The sequence below is a fragment of the Podarcis vaucheri genome (assembly GCF_965113315.1).
Source record: "Podarcis vaucheri genome assembly, chromosome: 2".
In the NCBI taxonomy this organism is placed as follows: domain Eukaryota; kingdom Metazoa; phylum Chordata; class Lepidosauria; order Squamata; family Lacertidae; genus Podarcis; species Podarcis vaucheri.
In genome coordinates, this window is record NC_138760.1 from 58,207,116 (window position 1) to 58,230,783 (window position 23,668).

A 23,668-nucleotide genomic window follows, 5' to 3' on the forward strand; every position below is an offset into this window, starting at 1 on the left:
CCAACATAGCCCTTTAAAAGGGTGAAATGTCCCCCCTTCTCTCTCTCCCCATTCAATTCCTCTCACATATGCAGTTCCAGTTTGATGTTAAATTTCATATTATTAATCCAGTTTCTTCCACCCTCACTTTTATATTATGTTTTATTTTAACCTTGCAATCTGAGGAGGGTTGCCAAATCAGAAATGTAGAAGAAAAACTTCTACATTTTCTACAGAGCAACCATAGGCTCCCCTCCCCCTACTGTCTCTGGCACCGAATGAAACCTTATCTCAATTCCAACCTTTAAATCCTTGTAGCCGAGATGCTCCACAGTTTGTCATCTCATTGCCTCTAGCACGTACCTGTACTTTACTTCAATTAAAGCCTAATTAGCAGGGTATCCTCTGCTTCCAGGAACAGATTGGGGAGGGTGGTTGTGGCAGTCGGAGTGCTCCATGCACCCAATTCCTTTGCCTGCCCTCGCATTCCATAGGGAAGCATGTGCCAGACCGGAGGGCAATCTGCGAGTGAAAGCCAGTTCCTCTCACACCTACAGAGGAATTCAAAGAATGACTTTCCCCCATCATTCTTTGTTTATCTCCATCTGTAACTCCCCACGATGTCGAGGGAGACCTCCATTCCTGGCGCAGGCAGAACATGAAGCCTGACATTTCTCATTTCTCTTCTGAATGTGTAATGAGGTACCATCTCTGACTAAAGCTTTCTTTGAAAATCTTACACCTTTTCACCCACTTAGATTGAGTCAATAATGAAATATGAGGAGCTGTGGATTATTTTATAATAAACCAGAAGCCTCAAACCAAAGAATTGACTGGTTGGTTTATATCAACATGGGAAATTTCAGCAGTACATACTGCTTTTTTGTTCTCATTGTTCCCTTAGGGCAGAGGTGGAAAACCTTTGTTTTCTTCCAAAGGCCAGACTCCTTTGGGAGAAATGTGTTGCGGCCAGCATGCCGACAGTGGGCAAGACCAGTGTCAAATGTGGGTGGGGCCTGGAGGCCCCTCCATCTTTAGCTATTCTGTCACCCACCTTCATTTCATTCTCTCACCTTCCTCATTTCACACACACTTTCCCCTTACTCTCTCTTCCTTTTCTTTCTCACTCTCCCCTACAGCTACCACTACCTCACAAACAAAGCTGCTTTCAAAAGCCTAATTGCTGCATGGGGTGGAGGGGTGCGGTGGAGGTTACAACCTGCAGGAGAGGAAGGCTAACCCTTATTGTCCCAGCTGTAACTGCCCCTCCCCTCGATCACAGCATTAACCATTAGGCTTAAAAACAGTTGAGAATGGAAGGGTGTGGGGTGAATAGGAAGGCCCCATGGGCTGGAGGTTCTCTCCCTTTTCCTTATGGTTACCAGGTCACAATGCTGCAGTGGCAGTAAAAGCCACCAGTGGCAGAATTCCCCCAGCAGGGTCTAGATTCCAGTACTCCAAGAGGTTCTCTCCATCACTTATAATCAGGGGTCAGCAACCTTTTTCAGCCATGGGCCAGTCCACTATCCCTCAGACCATGTGGTGGGCCAGACTATATATATATATTTTTTTTTTGGGGGGGGATGAACGGATTCCTATGCCCCACAAATAAGCCAGAGATGCATTTTAAATAAAAGCACACATCCTGCTCATGTAACAACACTATGCAGGCCCCATAAATAAACCAGATATGCATGTTAAATAAAATGACACATTCTACTCATGTAAAAACATGCTGATTCCCAGACCGTCCACAGGCCGGATTGAGAAGGCGTTTGGGCCGCACCTGGCCCCCGGGCCTTAGGTTGCCTAGCCCTGCTTATAACCATGCAGGGAGCCTCCAGCAGTTTAGTGAGATCCCTGCTTTAGAGGCAGATATATGGAAGGTGATGGGGGACAGTGTTTATTCCCACTTGCCCCACTTAAACACCTGAGAGGGGTGGTATAGCCAAAATGACCTTTAAAGAACTTTAATTCTAGCCATGCTTTATAGATGTTGACTGTGTAAAGCAAAAAGCAAACTTTTTGGCTGGCTAGGGGAAAAAGGATTTAGTGGAACTTCATTGTGGGAAGGGGAAACCTATTCAGGGCAATCATTGCTGTGAGAGGTCATTTGCTTCCATGCATACATGCAGGAATGGATGAGCACAAATGAAGAGAGCCATGAACAAAATGTCACAGAACAATGATCCATCTAATAGAAGTTTTGAAATACACTCTCCTAGACTACAAATCCACTGAGCCAAAGTAAAGGCAAGTCCATAACAGTGTTCATTAACTGGGCACTGTTTATCATAGGCAACTTGTGACTGTGAAGTTGTTCTATTTATCATATGACCTTTGGGAGGTAGGAAATCTGTACCTACTTTGCATTCAATGAACTGATTCTTTTCTTGTGCTGTTGGAAGGTCCTGACCCTCATTCTTCTTCTCATCCGTGAAGGAGGAGTACTGCGTCTCCTTTTGTGTGACTTGACTCCCTAATTTTGCTAACCTCGTGCCTGACATTATGAGATGCTGTGTGATTCTGGAACACTCACTGAAGATCAGCCATGCCATTGGTCTCTGTTACTAGGAAATTTCCATTTTCCAAGTTCCCACTAGCTTATTTCTATAAAAATAAGATGAAATGTCCTAGTCTTCAGTAATGACATTAGTGAAGTCATATTCCATGTCTGATTGTTACTCCTTTGTAGAAATTCAAGGTAGAACCCCAGAAATCCTGATATTAAAAAAAACCAAGATTTATAGGGATAAATAGTCCTGTATAGGGATGAGGGAGATACTTGATTCAGTTTGCATTTAAACTTGCCAAATTCATATTTCCATAGTAATATGTAATATGTGAACCGAAATAGTTACTGTACTTATCCAAATGTTGCAATGCAGTTCTCAGGCCAAGCAATGTGTACACAAAAATGAATGTACTGTGGCAAAGTATGCATGCAAATGCATATATTAGTGAAAATAATGCACAAAAATATAGTATGTTAGGGATTATTGTGTTGCAGAAATGTGTATGGTAGGCAAAACTGCATATAAAATGTGTATAATAGGAGAAAGTTGCACAAAAATGCTCACATTTTCAAGAGGACTTGTTTTTAATGCAAACCAATGTAGAAATGTGCAGAATGGAACTTTCGGGAAATGAAAAACTTAGAAAAACCAATATTGGAATTTTCACCCATCCCTATTCCTGAATAATAATTAGAATATTTAACCGATCCTTTTCAAATGTTCATCGTCATCAGTTAGTTTGGGAGAAAGGAACCTGTTCTGATAGGTGTTAACATGGTAGGGCAACCCTGTTTAATTCCCTGAGGGGAAAGTAAAATCCTAGAACGGGCTGTGAAAGTGTTGCTCGGGTAGTAATACTAATAAGCATTTGTGCTTTCAATATGCTTTTGATACTAAGCCTAAGCTTAGTATTTCTGTAAAAACTAACATGCACAAATTAGTCTCCAGCCCTTTCACCAACTATTTCTTGAAACTAGGTCTTGTTCCTTTTGTTATTTCAACATTAAGGTGGCATTACCCCATTGGGTTTTAATGAATTATCTCTCAGGTATTACAACTAGGGTGCAATATTTTTTAGTCAATCAAAAGGTTTGTACAGTGGTACCTTGGTTTAAGAACAGCTTAGTTTATGAACAACTTGGATTAAGAACACTGCAAACCCGGAAGTAGGTGTTTTGGTTTGTGAACTTTGTCTTGAAAGCAGAACATGTTCCGCTTCCTGTTGAGTGTAAATTGAGTCCGCCGCTGCTATGGGAAAGCACGACTTGGTTTAAGAACACTTTGGTTTAAGAATGGACTTCTGGAACGGATTAAGTTCGTGAACCAAGGTACCACTGCAATTCATTAATCTACCTGATCTAGCAGTTAAATGCAGAACACACACAATTTGTACACGTTTAACTTTTGTGCATTCAGCTTTGTGTGCTTGGCCAATTAAAAAAATAATAATTAAAAAGGGAATAGAAAGTGGGCAGGCATCCAGGGAAAATAATTTGGCAATCCCACCCGCCATTGCACCCAATGTGAACACTATATGTGATTTTGGCTTTAGGTGCCATATCTGGAATGTAATCCCTGCATAAATTGCAGGCTTATTGTACTGCAGTCTGCTTTTAAGATTAGAAGAACCACCATGGGAAAAAAATAAACACTCAAGCCAAGCAAGCCAATGTAGTGGTGAGGTTAGAGGCTTGGAATGGAACCTGGAAGACCATGGTTCAAATCTCCACTCATGGCCATGGAGGTCAGTAAGTGTACCTTGGGCCAGTCTCTTTCTCTTAGCCCAATTACTTCACAGGGTTGCTGCGAGGATAAAATGAAGGGTGGGTAACCATGTATACTTTCTTGAGCTCCATAAAGGAAAGGCAGGATATAAATGTAGGGTTTTGTTTCTTTAAGTTTTACAAAAATGCTGTAGCACGCTGCTGGAATCTCCCCATTTAGGAAATGTGTGTGTGTGTGTGTGTGCGTACGTATGTGCATGCACACTCTTTTCAGTTTGTCATGACAGCATCTTGTAAATGATCCTTAAGCAGTGCATTTGAGCATAGCCATCATATTGGTTTAAACTCAAAATCTTTGCTGTTTTTCATTGTAATGCTGGTTAGATTTAAATTCATGAGAAAGGTTCTTGTATGTCTAACAGCTAGCCAATTGGTTTATTGCCTTTGATGCCAACAGGCCCAAGAAACAGCAACAATAGAACTGGAGAATTTGTCTGTGTGTATTTAGGAAATTCATGGGAAGTACCATATTTAAAGGTGAACATTGTAACGTGATTTTATATCCCTGTTAAAAAGGAGGTCTTAGTAAGATAGCATCCAATTCAGTTGACTATCTATATAATCCTCATGTCATGATACTGCTTCCATTCCTGGAGCAGATTTGTTGGATTTCTGGCACACTTGTGCCTTTAGATTCATTCAAATACAGTTAATATAAACTAGGGCTATTAACACATGCACTTTTTAATCCACTTTGAAAATATTCTCGTTCTGTCTGGGTGAAAGCTTTCCCAGTTCTCAGCTACATTTTCAAAGCTACAGTTTCATCTTTTTTGGTAGGGGGGAAGGGAGTCAATATTGGTTTAAAATGATTGCACTGCTTTATGAAATAATAATTGGTGCAATGAATGTCAAGAATTCTAATTAATTTACATATGCATTAGAGTCCACTGTCATGAAAGACCTTACTTTGCTTTCCAGCACATGAAATTAAATATTTATTCCTGTTGTGATTTCATATATACATAGTTAATACCTCTCCCACAATACCACCTGCTCACTGCCATATGTCATATGCCTTAAAGTTCATATGTAACACAGCCTAATGGCATTCAGGCTAACATGCTCCTGGAATGAGAACAGACAATTAGGTGAAATTACTTGGATCTTCAGGATATATCTACTTACATGGTATTAGTTCGCAGGAGTACTAAAAAAGCTGCCTAAAGCCTCGGGACATGATTATCTACAAGCCATTTCAGCTGGGGTATTTGCACTTAATTTGATCTATGGTTCATGCTCTTTTGAACTGCTGCGCTGGGATAGCTGAGCATAATGTTGGCATTGTGGGTCCCTGCACCCATGAGAGAAAGGAAGAGAGAGATTGCAGCTTGGCCGCAACACAGCCTTCAGCCAGCAGGCTCTGCCCCAATTGCCAGGATTGGGAACAGGCGGTTCAATGTCATGCAGCAACTCCCTGGTTGCATTACTACTCTGGCCTGTCTCTTGTATTGGACTTCATGTCCCATGGAGGTCAGGGAAGATAATGTGTTACAAGTGCACCTACACAGTTTTAAATGGTTAGCAAATATCATTAGCCTTCAATGGTGCTACTTTATATAGTAAAACTGCTAATGTTCAGGAACTTGATCTTTGTTCATCTAGCAAATGTTTTCTGTTGACTTGAATAAAAATACAACAGTGTTGCAGTCTGTAAGTATTGCTCATGGATAATGCGGGGGGGGGGGACTGTATTATGTGACAAAGTTAATTCATGTTGTTTCAACATCTGATGGTGGGTTCTGCAAGGAAGAGTAATTGATTCAGTAGTTTCCTAGTACCTTGTATATGCCTGCCTGTGTGCAGCTGTTGCATTTACCTTGAAAGTTTGCCAGCAAGCATCAAATAAGACATGAAAACAGTAAGCTGCTGGTGGATTTGCTTGTTATTTATTTGGACTTAGTGGAAGTTTTTTGTAGCAATTAGAAAACACTCAGAAAAACTAAATTCTTTTCAAAACTCTATGACAGTGTTTTTCAAACTTGGGTGTCCAGCTGTTGTTAGACTACAACCCCCATCATCTCTGACCACTGGTCCTGCTAGCTAGGGATGGTGAGAGTTGTAGACCAACAACATCTGGGCACCCAAGTTTGAAAAACACTGGTATATGATATTGATACACCCATAGGAAATCCCCATTGCTCCACCCTTTCTCAAAAGTTCCCCTTACAAGCAGGAGGACTGGTAGGAAAAGAATTGCTAGGAGCTCCATTTATGTGGCTTTCTGGTAGCATTGGGCAATCCTGTCTGCGTGAGTGTCCAGGCTAGGGCATCCAGGACTTAAATATGAGATCTCCATCATTGTTGCAAAGAACTGAGCTGCAAGACATTGGAAATTCCATTTTTTTCCCTGCTGCTTGAAAGCAATGGGTGTTCCTAACTATGCAACCACCCAATCCTTCAAGATGGAACCATTGCTGCTTCACCTACCAGTCTTCCTCCAAAGGAAGCCCCGTAGTTGCAGAGGTATCAGGAATGCAATTTACATGCCTCCTTAAAGCAGTGTACCTGCCTTAAAGTAAATAGACCTTAAAGAAGAGGCCTCTGCCACTATAAACCCTCCCTGCCACAACACACTTCTCTCCAACAAATGTATATTTTGGTAGTGGCCTCACAGCTGTGAAATGTGAACCTGAGTGAGATTGAGGAAACTCCAGTCCCTCAGTACTTTAAAATGGCCCTTTAAGGCATATTTCATGGGTGAATATCACTTGGGCTATAGAAAATATTGTGATCTGACTCAAATGTTTTTTTACTAGTGGGGAGTGGACAGTGCAGCCCAGGAATTCAAACAAACAAACAAAACCAATATGATTTTCATATAGATCGTGTAATTTGTGAGTTTTGGGGCTGTGTACATACACACACCCCACAGGAAACACCTGACCCAGACCCAATTCAATTTGTGTGTATGCTAATGTTTATTTATGGTTTATTTGTTCTACCATCTTGATTCAACATGGTGACTGGTGTCCAACTATAGATGAAAACTGCCTCCTCCATTGGGAACCCTCATGGCAGATTGGGTAATACTATCTCCAGAGGCATCCAAATTGGTTCAGGTTTGAACTGTCACACCAAAAATCGAGGGGAAGTAGTACCAAAGTCACGTTTTGGTCTGCCATATTAATTCAAAATGGCAGCCAGTATACCAACCTTGACAAAAACCACTGCCTCTACCTCAGGAATCCTTATGCCAAGTTTGCAACCAGCAGTTTGGACCCATCATGACAAAAATTGGCCAAAGACATGCCAAAATCACATTTCTGACCACCATTTTGATTTAAAATGACAGCTAGTGTCCAACCATCAATGAAAACTGCCTCCCCCACTTCAAGTACCCTTTTGCCAATTTTTATTGGATATGTTGTAAACTGCTTTGGGTCTGAAAAGCATTCTGTAAGTCCATTAAATAAATGGATATGTAATTCTTAATCTTTGCAGATTGATTAATAGGGAAGGTCTAATATGGGTCACAGTGTTATGGGCCTTGGAAATAGTCCCTCCCAAATTTAATATTAGGTACCAATAGCTGCTGTTAAAAAGAAAATAATATTTAATATGCATGCTTACTCTGAAGTAAGTCCTACTGTGTTCTGTCACAATGCAGAGGACAGAAAGCTATTTTGTTAAAAGGTTAAAATCAAGACCTTGAAATACAGAAGTACAGTATTTAGTGGTAACAGGACATAAATGGCAAGAATAAATAACAATGTTTGCCAATCTAAAATTATCTTCCTTTGTAACGTTCAGTCTGATTTATTCCACCAATTAGTAAATGGATTGTGAATATGGAAATTTAAAAGTGGTTAAGTTGAGGCAATTCATCCTTTTCTGAAAAGGATAAAGCTGAAGCTTTTTGCATGTGTCGAACAGGAAGTTATCATAGTAATTTTATTGCACACTTTTAGCCTTATGCAAGATAATGCACAAAGGCTCTTAAATCTAAATGAAGGTAAAAACCACTGGAGTGAAAAGTGCCTCCACTCTTCAAGATATGCCAAAGAATGGGACATGGTAGATACCTGGGGAGGTTGGACAACAGTGACATGCTGACCTTTTGTGAATTTTAATCTGCAAATGCATTTGTGTTCAGGACTGCTAATGCTTTTAGTTGTTGTAAAGGCTTGTTCCTTGATTTTAGAGATTTCAGAATAGAAGAATGTCACGAATCAGCACAATGCATGTTGCATAACAGATTGATCACGGCAGCATATAAGTCATATGGAGGCTTGATACTAAGCCTGTAGTAGTCAATGAAAGTTGTTTCTCTGGAGCTGAATCAACTGGATTATGCAGGCTACAAAATGGGAAACCACATAGAATTGACAGATAATACCCAATGATGAGAAGTGAAATGTTTTAAAACAATTCAGTCTATAGGTAATTAGACAAAAAATCTCATAAACAACAATGCTATTCTTGCAAAATAAGCAATTGTGCCTCACTTCACAAGAATGTACTATTTGTTCTTCCACTGACATGGACAACAGTCCTACAAACTATAAGGCTGAATGAATTATATTGACTTCAGCATAATTTAAGCAGCATAATTATGTACATGAATAAACCCTGTGTAGGCGAGTGGTGGACAGGCATTTGTGAGTTAGTTTGACCCTTGGTTACTTTCTTTCACATATGAGCTCTTCAGCTGTTGATTTTATGACACTGATTGCAGTGACTTTCTGTTCTTAGTGTGAATTCCTAAGCAGGAATGGTAGGTTTTTGCAGCATGGTTCTTACATTATAAAATAACTACGGTTGTTTACATATGCACCTGAACTCAATAAACTGATGAATACCTAATGAAGGGCTTTGTAAGGTATGCAGGATTAATAAATCTTAGCCCTAATAACTCATGAAGCTTTATAAAATGAACAAAAGTACATCTTTCTAACATCCTTTTTAGAATTAGGACGCCCATATCCCAATAAGTGCACAGAAGAGAGAATTCCAGGTAGTGCAGCTTGTCATGTCAAAGAGTGCCAGGGAGAGAGAAATCTGTGCCTCCTGTAGCTGTTTCATCTGCACAGTTTAAAATGTAATGAACCCTAATCTTGAAAATTTGGTGATCCCTGCAACAGAAGAATAGTTCTTTTTTGGTGTAAATTGAGGAACTGATACTGATGATATTGAGATGAAATTGACTCAACTGTAAATGTCAACAGAATATGTTCCTACGTAGGGTTATAGCCAGTGTGAGAATCCCTGCTTTGAGAACCTGCTGGCTGATTTTCACCGCACTCTTAATATGAATTTTGTGGCATGTGAAATTTCTGTCTTGGGGTTTATGAGGTGGAACACCTCCAGAAGGATACTTATGGCTTGCCATGTCAGTAATTTTCATATTACAAAATCCCTGAATGTGAGATGACATGATAACCTAATAAATCCTTTAAGCTATAATAGCTATTATTGGGTCAAGGTGAACTGGGCAGAGTTTTATACTACACTGTGTCAGTAGTACACTGTGTTAATGTACAATTAACGTTGATGCGAAGATGAAAATAGGATAAGGTTTCTTCCTTGGGAAGGATTTGTCCGGTTGCTTCTTCTGATTTGCAGTGAACACTGTTTCAAATAAATCCTTTTCACAAGGCATGTTTGGCCAGCCTTAAGGTATATTGTATTGCTAGTCCATGTATGCAATATTCCTGAAGGCTTCAGACAGAGGGTCTATCTTCTGGTTTGCCTTTTAAATAGGTGGGCAGTCCTTTCCTGCAGAAATAATGTGATGCCTTGAGCAGCTTACCATATGGATTGCACCATCCAGTAATGCTGATGAACATGTGTAGCATCTGGTGGTAGCAATCAACATTGAGAGTCCACATCCCATTGAAATTAATGCAGTGCTGACATACGTGTACATTTGGATGTCATTCTGATCTGCATTGAATCTCTGTTTTCTCCTGTCTTTGTGTAGCTTGTGCAAGAGTTTGCATGTCCTGTTGCTGATTATTTCCCCTTCTCCTCACAGAAATTGACTGCAGGATTTTGCAGGTTTGCTTGTCATCTGCTGTGCTGTTTGTGCACATAGACTACTCCCGTGATCTGTGAACTTTCTTTTATAGCATTCCCTTAATGTGATCTGTTAAAGGTACATATTAGAAGCCTAAGGGGATGTATGAATTAGGGACAAGTGACAAAAGATAAATATGAACCAGCCCTTAGTTACCATAGTTTCAAAGAAAATTACTGCTTATCAGCTCTCAATCAGACAGCCAATTAAGCATCTTTAACTTCTTTCTAGCAAATTGGATTTCTGTCAAGTATCTTCAACATTTTTACTTCCAAAGTAGATTTTACAGGGGAGAGAGATTTCTTTGTTCAATTGATAAACGACACTTGTTTCAATTTTTTAAAGAGACCAGTTTAAAGCATTTCACTTGTAAAACCAAAATTTAGGATTAGTGATTGGCAAACTCTGCTCTCCCTAGATACGGTGGTACCTCGGGTTACATACGCTTCAGGTTACAGACTCCACTAACCCAGAAATAGTACCTTGGGTTAAGAACTTTGCTTCAAGATGAAAACAGAAATCGTGTGGCGGTGGTGTGGCAGCAGTAGGAGGCCTCATTAGCTAAAGTGATGCTTCAGGTTAAAAACAGTTTCAGGTTAAGAACGGACCTCCGGAACGCATTAAGTATGTAACCAGAGGTACCACTGTACATGATACAAGTCTCTTTCCTTTTTTTTTAAAGAGCATAACCTGGATTATTTTTCTGAGCAACCCAAGGCTTGGAAAAATGATGCACCTTGTTCCATCAGTCCTCCCTGTCCCAAAATCACACCCTATCACACACTCCCCAAACTTCCTCCTTTGCAAACCTGGCAAGCAATGGCAGTAGCATTGCTACTGGGAGCAGAGGGAGAAAGGAGAGAAGGGAGCTTTGTACCTTCCCTCCCTTCATCTTAGTACCCTAGCAGTGTTCTGATTAGGAGCCTGCTGAGCTACAAAACCCAAAGGGTTCTGGAAGGTGGTGTTCTACTGTTATGAATTGGGGATCCTGGGTACCAGATTTCCCTCTCCCTATTTTCTAGAGTTAGTAAATGCAGGAGATTACAAAATGCTTTAAGTCTTCGCCCAGGTGCGAGACAGCTTAGAAGTATAAAAATGCAGGCTGAATCAGTTTCTTGGCCAGGGGATTACCTGGGGAGAAGAACCATCATGTTGTTAGTACAAAGGAAGGTAATGGGCAACTGACACAAGCATTTACTCTGTAACAGAGGAGTGTGAGTCCCTCCTCCCATGAGGGGATGAGGAACCAGGTTCAGAATTTCAGTGTACCATGATGTAAACTGGGAGGTGAGAGGTAGCCTGGGTAATGGGGTGTGATGTCACCACAGGAAAAAATGTGTCCTTTTAAAGCAGAGGTTTCTAAGAAGGTGGGGAGGCCTCAATTTGGGGCTGGCTGGGAGAGGCTGCATGCAGAGACCGGGGAACATGGCTAGCTATCACGCTTGCAGAAGCTATAAGGAGAGCAACAAGAGACACTATTGGAGTGTAGAGTTCTGCACTCCCTCCATTTAAAACTCTCCACTATGACCTGTCCATCTTGGGTGGCCCTGCACGGCATAGCTCATAGCTTCTCTGAGTTATTCAAGCCCCTTTGGTGTAAATATGTGTAAATAAACCATATATCTTAAAGACACTGCAGTCTCCACTGTGCCTCATTCCAAAGAACACAAACCCTGGTTAAGTGCCAAGACCCCTGGAATTTTGCTACTGCTGAGATTAGGGTGGCCAGAAACCCTACCCTAGGGCTAAAGCTGTTCCTCATCTCTTCTCCTGGCACTCTCTCACTGCTGTCCCCACCACCTTTTGCCAGGCTCAGATTCAAGGAAAAAAATTCAAGGACCTCAAACCCTTTCCTTTCATTAGAGGCAAGTGGAGTTTTTTTGAGGGGGGGGTTGTGGTGTTTTGGTTTTCTTTTTGCAAATTCCTCAAGTGCCTCTCCATGCCAGACTGTTATCCAACATTTCAGTCAACCTGAGAAAAGAAGGAGAGTTGTCTCATGCAGGGTGATTACGCATAAGCTAAGAATATCAGGAGGGAACTGAATGGATAAAGAATATTATAGATATACTGAAGGAAAATAAGATAGCTTTGTCTGGCAAGCTGAAACGTAACCTGAAGCTTTATCGTGCCTTTAATTTTAAAACCAAACACACTACCTTGTACTTTGCTCAAGAGGTGCCAAACGTGCCATAAAAAACTGCACATCAGATTTCTGCCACAGCTGCAGACACCCCAAGTCACAGTGAAGGAATGGTGGCAATTTGCAGTGAAAAATTGATTGCAGTCTGTCCCCGAAGAGAGAAGCAGCAGCAGCCTAGAATCAGACAACTCTTGCTTCTAATCTGTCACTGAACAAAATAAAGGTATCTCTCTCTTTGTTTCCAAATGGCCCAGTTTTGCTCCTGATTTCCTTTTCCCTGTTGAGTTGAGGCACTGATTCCACAGTGTTTCCTGCTAGGCATTCTGTTGGTTTGTTTACTTTACAAGGAACACGGAAAACATTTAAGGATAATTGAAATAAACAGGAGAAAATATTAAAAGACATCATGTCTGGATAGGCTTGTCTAAACCAAAAATATTTTAAGCAAGTGCCAAAAAGGCGCTTGCCCTGATGGCAATAAGCAGGAAGCTCTGAAGTGTAGCTGCTGCTACACTAAAATATAGATTTCTTACAACTGTGAAGTATCATGCCGCACCAATAACAGTGCAAGTTCTGCAGATTAAACCAGTTGAGTGGGCACATATAGGGCAAGGCAGTCCCCATTAAGGACCTGTGATCCCTATTGGCGTTTCAGGATTACCTTATTATCTTCAGAATAACTGGCTCTCATAGGGCCTATTGTCTCTTGTCCTCCCCCCATGAGCAACAGGAGCTATGTCCCCTCTCCAGTTAGTACTGCTCCAATGATACCCTTGTTTCTACAACAACTATGCTATCACTATTCAAACATAATTGGGTCCTCGGAGGAGAAATCTTGTTATAGGACAAACCTTTCAGTGGAGCAAAACCTCATTCACATCATTTGAAAAGGGAGAGGGGGGGACATTAACTCAATACACTTCAATGGAAAATAAATAAAATAATTTATTAAAATGGAGGATGACTGCTGCATTACATACAGGCAACCATACTACACAAGATGATGTTGCTGCAGGATATACTGTGCGAAGCAGCTTCAGTTTATTACTGATACAATTTGCCAATATGCATATCCAGGACAAAGCCTTTAACAATTATTGCTATTATATTCAGTCTTTGCTCAACTTACCTTGTTGACACCCATTGAAATAAAAGTCTAAAGTACTCCAAAACTCGTCAAATGATTATTCGAGTTCAGGTATGTGCATAGATTTCTGGGTTTGTTTTGGCCAGCAGTTAATAGTCCAGATGCCCAGCCATAGAAGTTATTTTTCTAATATGGGCATCTGGTTCCTTGGCACACATACTTGGCTTGGATAAAGGCAGGGACACTTAGCAGACTGGCTATCCACTTTGTAACCATTAAAAGGGAATGAATACTGCATTGTGCTGGCCCTACGCCTGCTATTTACTATTATAGCTTACCAGGGTGCAGTCTGTAGGAGAAGCTGAGCTAAGGAGTGGCCACAGAGCAGAAAGGTCCTCCAAAGATTTAGCAATATAAGGAAAGTAGCTGCTAAGCAGCATCCTTTCCTTGTTGACAGCCTGCAGTGACTAGATCCTGCTTCAAAGATTGCCTTTCACCAGAAACACGGGTACTGAAACCTTTGGCTACATAATGTAATCGTACACAAGGGGATTGTTGCAGAAATGTTGTTTTCCTAAGGAATATCCAATTAACAACCGGCTAAAATCTTACTGTGATTTTGACTGAGAGTATACCTGTTGGAAAGCAGGTAACAGTTGTGAAAGTAGTGTGTACCTGTGGGGTCTTGCTGCCGTATTCCTTTGTTTGGGTGCAAGAAGATCACTAGTACAAGGTGGTAAGCAAATGGCGCATCACTGAGCAAGTGCCACCCTGGTCTGTATCTGTAAATTGGGATTTAGATGAGAAGGTTTTACCTCAGTGATGGTCACATCCTTTGTATGCAGAAGGTCCCAGGCCCTGGTGTGCACAGGTAAGTCTGAGAAAAGCCGGAAACCCTTGGAGATCTGCTGCCAGTTAATACGGGCAGTACTGAGCTATATGGTCAGACTTGCTATAAGGCAGCTTCCTATGTCTTTAGGTATAGTCAAATTATATGCCACTTTTACACTTTGCCCAAAGTGGCTCACAATAAACATAAACATTATCACATCATGATTTGTAACATATCGTGCTTTGAATTTACTGATACACTTTTAAATAAACATTTAAAAAGCGTATCAGTAAGTTCAAGTAAGGCAAAATAAACACTCAGTGAACATAGGATACGTTTACTGTTACACTGTAGTAATCTAGACTGAATGTGTAACAAGTGCAGAGCAAAATCAAAAATAAGAAGAGAGGGGAAAGCTAAACCACACTACCAGTTCTCATCTTGCTGCCCTCCAACAGGACACAGTGTCGTGGCATAAGTGAAGTTCACAGAGTTCCTTACTCTTTTCAGCACCATTTATTATTATGTTTACTGGGGACAGCTCCCTGCTCTCAAGTGCGGCTGTAAGAAAGACATCAGTTTTCTCAGCTGGTCAAATATGCTCCCTGCATCTAAGCAGCTCAAAATGTCAGTGTTTCCTCTGATACTTCATATTGTCCTGCATCACCCAACAACCTCTGTGCACCGAGAAGTACAGACCCTTGCCCTCCTCCTGGACCTTGGGAAAAGTTATATTTTTAATTATTATCATCATCACCAGCTTTTCTCACCAGATGGCTTCCATATTGGATCGTTTGCTGCTGGACTCTTGTGTGGGTCTGCTCCTTCATACCCCAGGAATAATGGAACACCCTCAAACATACTCTTTCTTGTCCACCTCATTTATTCAGCATAGCACATACAAAAACACAGTAAAAAGAAATCCACAATAATAAAAAATCATTATTAAACACAGCAGATTTCAGAGCAGCAGGTAAGATTTATTTCATATGCATTCCAGTGTGTGAGAAAGAACAGTGCTGGAATACTTGAGTTTGAGCAGTAGGGTATTTTGAAGAAAATAAGGGACTAAGGCTGTCCAAAATGATGCCCACTAAAAAGAAAAAAGTATTTTTTCACCCTACTGTGGAAACAAAGGGGACATTGGATGGGGAGGATTCTCCAGCAGATGGGAATTTTAAGCAATATTCTGAATATGGAGGAATAAGGTGGTGTGTGTGGTACGATTGCTGACTCACAACTGAATGAAATGTGATGCTTTCTGGTGAATCATACCATTTGACCATCAAGTCCAATACTGTCTACTGCTCTAACTGGAAGCAGATATCATATGCGGATGTCCTCCCTAGCCCTTTAACCCTTTAAGATCCTTTTAACTTCAGATGCCAGGGCTAAACCTAGGACTCAGGAACATGAGCTCTGCCACATACCCCTCTACTGACAATATGGATTGTTTAATTCAGGCATGTCCAAAGTCTGTTTCAGGGGTCTAATCTGGCCCACTGGTCAGTTTAATCTGCCTCAAGAACTTCAATTGTAAAAAAAGCTCAAGAACTTTGGTCGGCCCTCACACATGTTCACTTCATCAAATCTGGCCCTCTTTGAAAAAAGTTTGAGCACCCCTGGTTTAATTTATTTGTGTGTCAGACTGATCTAACGGCCATGTGGTATTACAGTATTCCAATTTTATTATATGTACCACTGAAGCAAGCATAACTATAGTGGTTTTGTTAATTGGAGGGTGTATAAAATTAGTAGATTTGCTAAATAATCCACTCTCAACTTAGATTTTCAATTAAGTTTCCACCTACGCGATTAGAGCTAGAAAATTTTAAGTAAATAAGTCATTGGATAACTTCTTGTGAACTGTGGATATTTTTAGTCCCCCCCCCATATTATAAATCAAATATTCCATTATTACTGCTTGCAGAACCTCAAATGGAACTGCATTTTAACTGCAATATTAGGCCCCTAGGTTGCAAAACTGCAGGCAAACACTTGTACTATAAGTGGAAGAGACACAAGAGTAATGCTTTGTCCTTGCAGAATTTTAATACTGCCTAATGTGAATTCCACTTTTCAATAAAGTGCATCATAAAGTTCAGAATTGGCCTCATGTACAATACTTGTAGCAACTTATATTATGGATACAGCGCACCTTGATAATTTATAGCTGTTCTACCTGTGACGCCTACCATGTTTGGTCTAAGTCGAGAGCAAATCTCCCAAACAGGCAGGCTTCTAAAAGCAGGTACATACCAGTCTGCCCTGTGCTGCCCAGTCTAGCTCTGCTCAAGTGGCCTGGAAACCTTGCATGATGTTGGAAATTGCTGCCTGGAAAAGTGGTGCAGGCCTTAAGATGCTTCCACACCTGACCTTAAAAAGACAAAAGTAGGTTCACCCTCCCAGTCTGGACCTCTTAAAGAAACACCAACAGCTGGGTGTGGGTGGAATGGCACCCTTTCTGGAATCTGCTAATCAAAGCAGCCCAGGCCAGCTATGATGGATAGTTTCCTCCTGGGGCCAATCAAGAAAGTGCAGGATGCTGGGTCATGCCATTCTATTACAAAACCCCAATGAGAGTCCTGGATCAGGCCAATGGCTCATCTAGTTCAGTAGCCAACCAGATTCCTGTGGGAAGCCTGCAAACGACACTCTCCCCACCTGCAGCTGGTCTTCACACAAACAAAAGAAAGAGGAATTTCTACCTGTGTGAGGGCAAATACTATTTCTTAACGCTATCCACAAAAGTTAGCAGGACTCAGCTGGCTGCAATGCTAAGCTGGGTAAGGCTACTTCCATGCCCCTCTGCCTCTATAGTGAGGGGGGTGAGGCTGACTCCACGAGAGCCACTGTGGTGCAATGGCATTCTCATAGCCAAGAGGCACCAAGATTGCTGATCCAAGGGTTCGAATCCCCATTTGGCCAAGCGGCTCACTGGGTGACCTTGGGGCCAGCCTAACCCGCCTCACAGGGTCGTGGGGGGTTGAAATGAGGAGGGGGGAGAACTATGCGCCCCACCACGAGCTCTTGGGGGAATAAAAGGAAGAATCCCCAAATTACACTTGCCTCGAGACGCATGCCTACTTTCCTCCTCCTCCAGGCCCCTTGCTCCCCGGGACTTCAGCGCCAGCGCCCCCCCCCCCCGTTAACTCTTGCCAGGGAGGAAGTTCCCCTCTGAGGTCGCGCGCCGTCTACCTGCGGCCGCGCCACGTGAGCACCATTCTTGCCCCGGGCGCGCGAGGTCACGGGGCCCTCGGCGCCTGGGGCGCGGCCCCGCCTCGCCAGCTCTGCTCCCTCGCCTGCCTCGCCTTCGTCGGCGTCCTTTCGACGCTCGTCCCTCCGGGGTGGTCCTCCTCTCTCTCTCGGAAGCTCCACTGCAGCAAGAAAAAAAGCTGCTCCGGCTGCCGGGGGAAGAGTTCCCAGGCCGCCGCCGCGGTTGGCCAAAGCCGAACTGTAGGGGAGGAGCCTGGGCTTGAATGCACCATCGGGTTCCAGCAAAGCCGCCGCCGCCGCCGCCGCCACAGCACAAGCCCGAGCAGCTTGCAGCAGCAGCAGCAGCGACGACTCGCGCTCCGCCAGCCTGGGCTGTTCGGCGGCGCTTTGCAGCAGAGCCCAGCCCGCGGCACCCCGCGCCCCACCTCCCGCCTGCCTGCCTGCCTGCCGCAGCGGCGCCAGTCCTCCTGCCTCCCCGGAGAGAGAGAGAGGAAGACCCCCGCCTCTCCACCCTCCCCGCCTCGGGCCGTGGCTTCACGGAACACCCGCCCCCCTCCGCCCTGAAATAATTAAAGAAAAGAAGAAGAAGAAGAAGCGAGCGAGGAAGAAGAAGAAGAGCCTTGACGCCGGAGCAGTGCGATCTTTGCGGGAGCGGACACCATTTTGTGGCTAGCGGCTGCCTGACTTGCTGCATGCGGAGGAGAGGGGGGCAGCCAAAAGGGGAACCTGTTGGGCGCCGCGATCGGGAAGTCGCCCAGCTGCGGCACTTCTTCGCCCTGGAATTGGGGGTTGCAGCAGCGTCCCTGGGAATCGGATCGTGCGCGGCAGCGGCAGCCTTGGAAAGAGGAGGAGGGAATTCGGAGGTTGTGCAGCAGCAGCAGCAGCGGCAACCGCAGCGTCGGCAACAGCAGCAGGCGGCGAAGGGAAATTGGACCTTGCGCATCCCCATTCCTGGGTGGAGGCGAAGGAGATTTGCACCTTTGCGTCAACGGCACGAAGAGAAAGGCATTTGGACCTTTGCAACAGCAGCGTCCCTGGCAGGAGGAGGAGGAGGTGAAAGCTTGCTTGCATATATATAGATTACACACACACACACACACACGTACATATTTTCCCCCCTTGCAGGGCAGGAGCATGTTGGTCTCGATGCAGCTCCCCTTCCCTCCTGTCCACTGATCCCAGGCTTGGTGGGGCGATGATGGATACTTGCCTGCTTGTTCTCACTTCCCACAAAAGTAAGCCCGCTGTCAATGGAGGAGGACATTGATACCCGCAAGATAAACAACAGTTTCCTGCGCGATCACAGCTATGCAACAGAAGGTAATGGATGGCCCAGCCGGTTAGGGGTGGGGGGGGGGAGGAAATAAAAAAATAAATAATGGGGTGGGTGAAGAAGAGAGGCAGTCCACTGCGGGGAGGCTCCTTGCCAAAGCGCAGCTCCGAGTCGGCAGCACAACGGCGCTGCGCTTGGCCACAAGATCGGACCTAGCGGGGCAATCGCGGGGAACTGGTGGCATGGTTGGTTGGGTTGGCAGCTGCGCGGGCAAGACGCGCCATAGGGCGCCGGTGCCTGGCAAGCTGGGGCCCCGAGCAGCAGGTGGATCAGGGCGGAAGGTCCCTCGAGCGCTGGTCTAGGGCGCCCGGGGTGATGTCGCCTCCGGTTCATTGGGGCCCTCATCGCACCTCGACGTGTCAGCAGCCTGGCGTGCTCCGCTCCCCAGGTGTCTGCAGCCTCCCCTTGCACCCGGCGTTTGCGCTCTCTCTCGGCCGCTACCTCTTAATGCTCAGGGAAGTGTAAATTAATGACTGGTTGCTTACAAGGCAGGAATTGGGCCGGTTCACTCTGCTGGGGTGCTGCGTTACCCAAGCTGGGCAATGCAACGATTCAGCGCCAGGGAGGGTGGGGGTGAACCCTGGATGTATCACGATGACGACAGACCCAAGCTGTTTCCCGTGGAAAGGGCCAGGGAGCTGTAAGGCAGGTGTCGACATGCTTACGGGAAACGAATGCAATGGTAGGTAGCCGTGCTGCAGAGTCGATTCTGCTGAATCAACTGGGAGTGGAAGGGAAAAGGGAGTTTAAACAGAGAGGTGTCGTGGATGAAGGAAAAGAAATGGCTTCGCTGGGCCTGGTTTTCTCACTGATGATGGGTCCTTGTCTTGTGGTCTCCCCCCCCCCCTTCAATTCATCAGAGGCTTCAGTGAGCCACTACTGAAGATATTGAGCTTTGGCTCTGAGGATAATATGGAGAAACAGGATGGTGGGGAGGGAGCGCAAAACAAGGATTTACCTGAAAGAGGTGGCATGGGGGGGGGATCTAAACTTGGCTTGCCTGTGATTTACTTAATCTGCAAATAAATCCCAGGAAGGATGGAGGTGGCTGCATGGGGCTCTGACTTGCTCCTGTAGTTCCGTTCCCAAGTATGTGAGCCCCCCCCCCCCCCCCCCGGGCCATGCAGTAGGGATGGTGGAAATAGGAAATGGGGTCTTGTGTCTGAAATAGGCATTGGTATTCTTGGGGTTTGGCCAAAATCTTTAGGTTGGCAGTGATTTTTTCGCTTTCAAGACAAGAAGGTGTATGGAGGGCAGAAATTGGGCACCACAATACCTCCCAAATGTGTTTAAGGTTTAGAATTGATCGTTAAATCCTCTGGGAATTGTAGCTGTGTCAGGGGAATAGAGGTCTCCCAAGAGCTCTCAGTGCCCTTAACAAAATATAGTTCCCAGCATTCTTTGGGGGAGGTCACGAGTGTTTAAAGTGGTATGATACTGCTTTAAATGTATAGTGCAAATGGGGCCTTGGTTGGAAACAACTCTGTTTCCAGTTAGACAGTGGAAGTAGCCAGAGCAGGCCAAGTTATGCAGAAGGCTACAATAATGTGTGCGAATAATAGGTTGGGGCTGCAGTTGGTACCTGGGAGTAAGTCCCATTGAACTCACCGAGACTTACTTCAGAGTAGATGAGTTTAGGATTTGACTTTTCCTGTACTTTACAAATGATTGCTTTAAAAAACAAGTTTTATTGCCAAAACTGGGTTGTGATTGAAGCCTTCTATTGGATGAAATAGGGAAAGGTTCTGCTGTTCTCTTGGAGGCAGTTTATGTAAGTTAATCAAAAAGATCCATTTAATCCTTTGTGGTAAATTAGGCAGTACTCAAATGTGTGGCTGTCTTAACTGTCATAACTTCAATGCCTTCTAAGACACCTCCTCAGGCTACTACTTGACTGATTCTCCCAAGGGTTGCCCCACTAGACCTTCCCTAGGAATCTGATCACTGATTTCAGCAATAATTTAAAATCTGTATAATTCTGAATACATCTACTTATATAAAAATGGCTGTTAAAGAGATAGCCTATTGCCAGGGAATTTTTAGGTGTTTGTATATTGGTTAACTTAAGTATGTGTGTCTGCCTCTTACTCATGTAGAACAAAGCAACACTTTGATATTTTTGAGCAAAATGGAGAATGGAAAAAGATCCAAGGAATTTGGTATTTTTCTTCCCCACACAGAAAAAACTATGAGTAAGACATTCCATTGCAGCCTTTATGCTGGCTGTTCTAAGCAGGAAGAATTGGATTTTCAAGTGAAGAAGATGGTATTATATTAACAGAAGGAGGGATATGGTATTTCCCCCCCCCCAGTAACCTGTTGCTAGTTGGAAACGATATAGGGTTGTCTTTCAAGGCATGCCTTGGATCCCATACTTCTCTATAGAGCAAATAATGTATAGGCCATCATCATCAATAGGCAATAGTTAAAATAATTCCTTAAGCAGCTCCACCCATTTTCAGTGCAAGCCCTGTAAACACTATAACCAAATTCACAAATAACACTTAAGCCAAACCATGGCTTAGCTTGAATGAGCAAAACATGTGGATTCCTGGAGAGAAGGTTGAGACCTCCAGGCCTGCTGCAATGAGGCAAGTCGGAGTTTGGCTTAGTGTTATGTCCCAACCTGGGCTCATGGTTTATCTCCTGATAAGCCTCAGTCTATAGCCAATGTTTGCTTTATGGCCCTCCACATGCATTTTGTATGAGGCAGTTAAACCACAAGCCTTGGTTTGGATGAAATGCTATGCCCAACCATGACTTAGTTTACAGTTGTGTGTCAGCAGCAGGAAGACTGGCGGAGGAGCAAGGTGGCCATGATCTTTTATCTCAGAGCTGTTCTTTTGTGCTAAGCCGTGGTTTGGCTTAACATGATTGCAAACTGGGCAATATAGTTACATTGCTGCCACAATATAGGTCTCTGTGTGTATATACGGCAATCCACTTTTTAGAGGTAAGGAATCATTCTTGAATCCTGCTTGTGCGTTTCCCATAGACATCTGGTTGACCTATCACAGTGGGAACAGGATGTTGGACTAGATGGGCCATTGGCAGGATCTACCAAGCTCTGCTTATGTTATTATGTTCTTTATAGGTCTCTCCGAAGCTAGTCTGTCTCAATCGTATGTAACAGATATTGCTTCAATCCCTTGTGGATCATATCTCACTTCCCTTTTCAGTTTGCTTCAGGCAATGTTTGGCATTAATGAACACAGAGGGCTGTTGAATATAATACATCTACCATGTGGAATGTTAAATCTCTCTCATAATCTCTATATCCAGGATCTCTCCTACTATGGGGCAAAAAAATAATTAAAATGCTTTATTGATGGAAAGTGTAGGAAGAGAGGTAGTTTCCAGCCTCATCTACTGTATGCAATTATTTATTTCATCCCCCCCCCAAGTGTCTTCCATTTAAAACAAACTAAGAAAAATCCAATGTGGATTGATTCAGTGGCATTATGGATACATTTGCTGCTTGGGCACTCTCTGGGCCTGCTGCCCAGTTGTTTGTTTGAAACAACTGGATGAGATCTTTGAGTGTTTTATAACAGATACCATTGCTTGTCCTTCTGCCTGCTACTTAATTCTGGTGCAATATAGGGAAAGTCCTGTTACACACTTTGCCATGAGGAATCTTCTCTCCTGATTTCAAGCATATGAGAGCACCTCATAGATCCATAGATGGGGTAGAGGGTTTCAGTGGAACTTTGATGTGCATTTTGTCCTACCTTGCTATCTCTCTCTCTCTCTCTCTCTCTCTCTCTCTCTCTCACACACACACACACACACACACACACACAGCTTTTCAGGCAAAATGGAACCAAGTTGCTTGGTTTTGAACCAAGGTGCTTATGAGGGAGCATGAAATGGAGGAACCATGTAGACTTCCCCTTGTCTAGAGTTTCATTCTCTTGGTTTGCACTGCCCCATGTATTCTGCACTTAGCTGATCAAACATTAAAATACGTAGCATCATCTGGCTTAATAGTGTTTTTTTTCTAGAATATAATTGATAAAGCATTAACAAAGCATATGTGGTTTTGACCATGTCCCAATGCTGCCTAGACAGGTCTGGTCAGTCTTTAATACTTGTTTTTGTAAAGTACAATCCTGTGTTCCTTCATATTCCTAGGTGGACTGCTCTTTAATTTGGGGTCCCTTTGTGACAAATCCAAGGGACTGTGGCCCTTCCATGTGCTGAGCTGTTTGGCTTTCAGTAATCTGCTTGTGCCTAAGGGGGAAGTCTGAGTCAGCTGGGATTCCGCCCCCCCCCCCCCCAATGACAGCCTGACTCAAAAGTGGTTTCTGGAGCAGGGAACCTCTGCTGATGCAATGGGAAAGGTGGAACTGCAGGCAGTGCTGTGCTGTTCAATGTAAGAATTCCCAACTGCAATTAAATTGGATTTCTCCCTGTTCCTAAAAAAAAACAAAAACAAAAATGAGCACAAATTGTTGGAGCTGGCATCCAGGTTTGGAAACAAATACAAACCAAGTACTTCTTCCCTGAAGGTTTTTGCATGTTTTGGGGCCTCTCAGAAATCATGTTCCTGCCTGTGTGTGAATGCCAAGAAATCATATGAAACAATAAACCTTTTTTCTTCCATTCAACTCCCAAGCAGCTGTCCAGAATAAGCATCTCAAATTAACCTGCCCAATCATTCTGGCAGAGACTTGCAGAATAAGTAGCACGCTGAGTCACTTGGCGAATTAGCAGTAAATTGAGGAGTGAGGGTATCATGGAAGCAATTCTGCGTGTAGCT

General features: G+C 43.5%; 2 protein-coding genes across 5 annotated transcripts in view; one reads left to right on the plus strand and one right to left on the minus strand.

Moving 5' to 3' along the window:
• PPP2R2B (protein phosphatase 2 regulatory subunit Bbeta) overlaps positions 1-23,668 on the plus strand; it is a 246,092-nt gene that overhangs the window by 65,085 nt on the left and 157,339 nt on the right. The window contains exon 1 of one of the 4 annotated variants that reach the window (XM_082213500.1): positions 17,974-18,893. The exons of 2 other annotated variants lie outside the window; for them this stretch is intronic. In XM_082213500.1, coding sequence (XP_082069626.1) covers positions 18,824-18,893 — 70 coding nt within the window. In that variant the 5' untranslated portion in view covers positions 17,974-18,823. Of the gene's footprint in view, positions 1-17,973; positions 18,894-19,479; positions 19,589-23,668 lie in introns of those variants that run through there. One more of the 4 variants, XM_082213498.1, reaches the window with a different exon arrangement.
• On the minus strand, positions 15,323-18,522 carry LOC309527026 (uncharacterized protein; the record flags this gene model as incomplete). Its single annotated transcript, XM_082213508.1, has 2 exons — positions 15,323-15,450; positions 17,556-18,522. The coding sequence occupies 2 exons, from the start codon at positions 18,520-18,522 to the stop codon at positions 15,338-15,340; spliced, it is 1,080 nt and encodes a 359-aa protein (XP_082069634.1). The 3' UTR covers positions 15,323-15,337.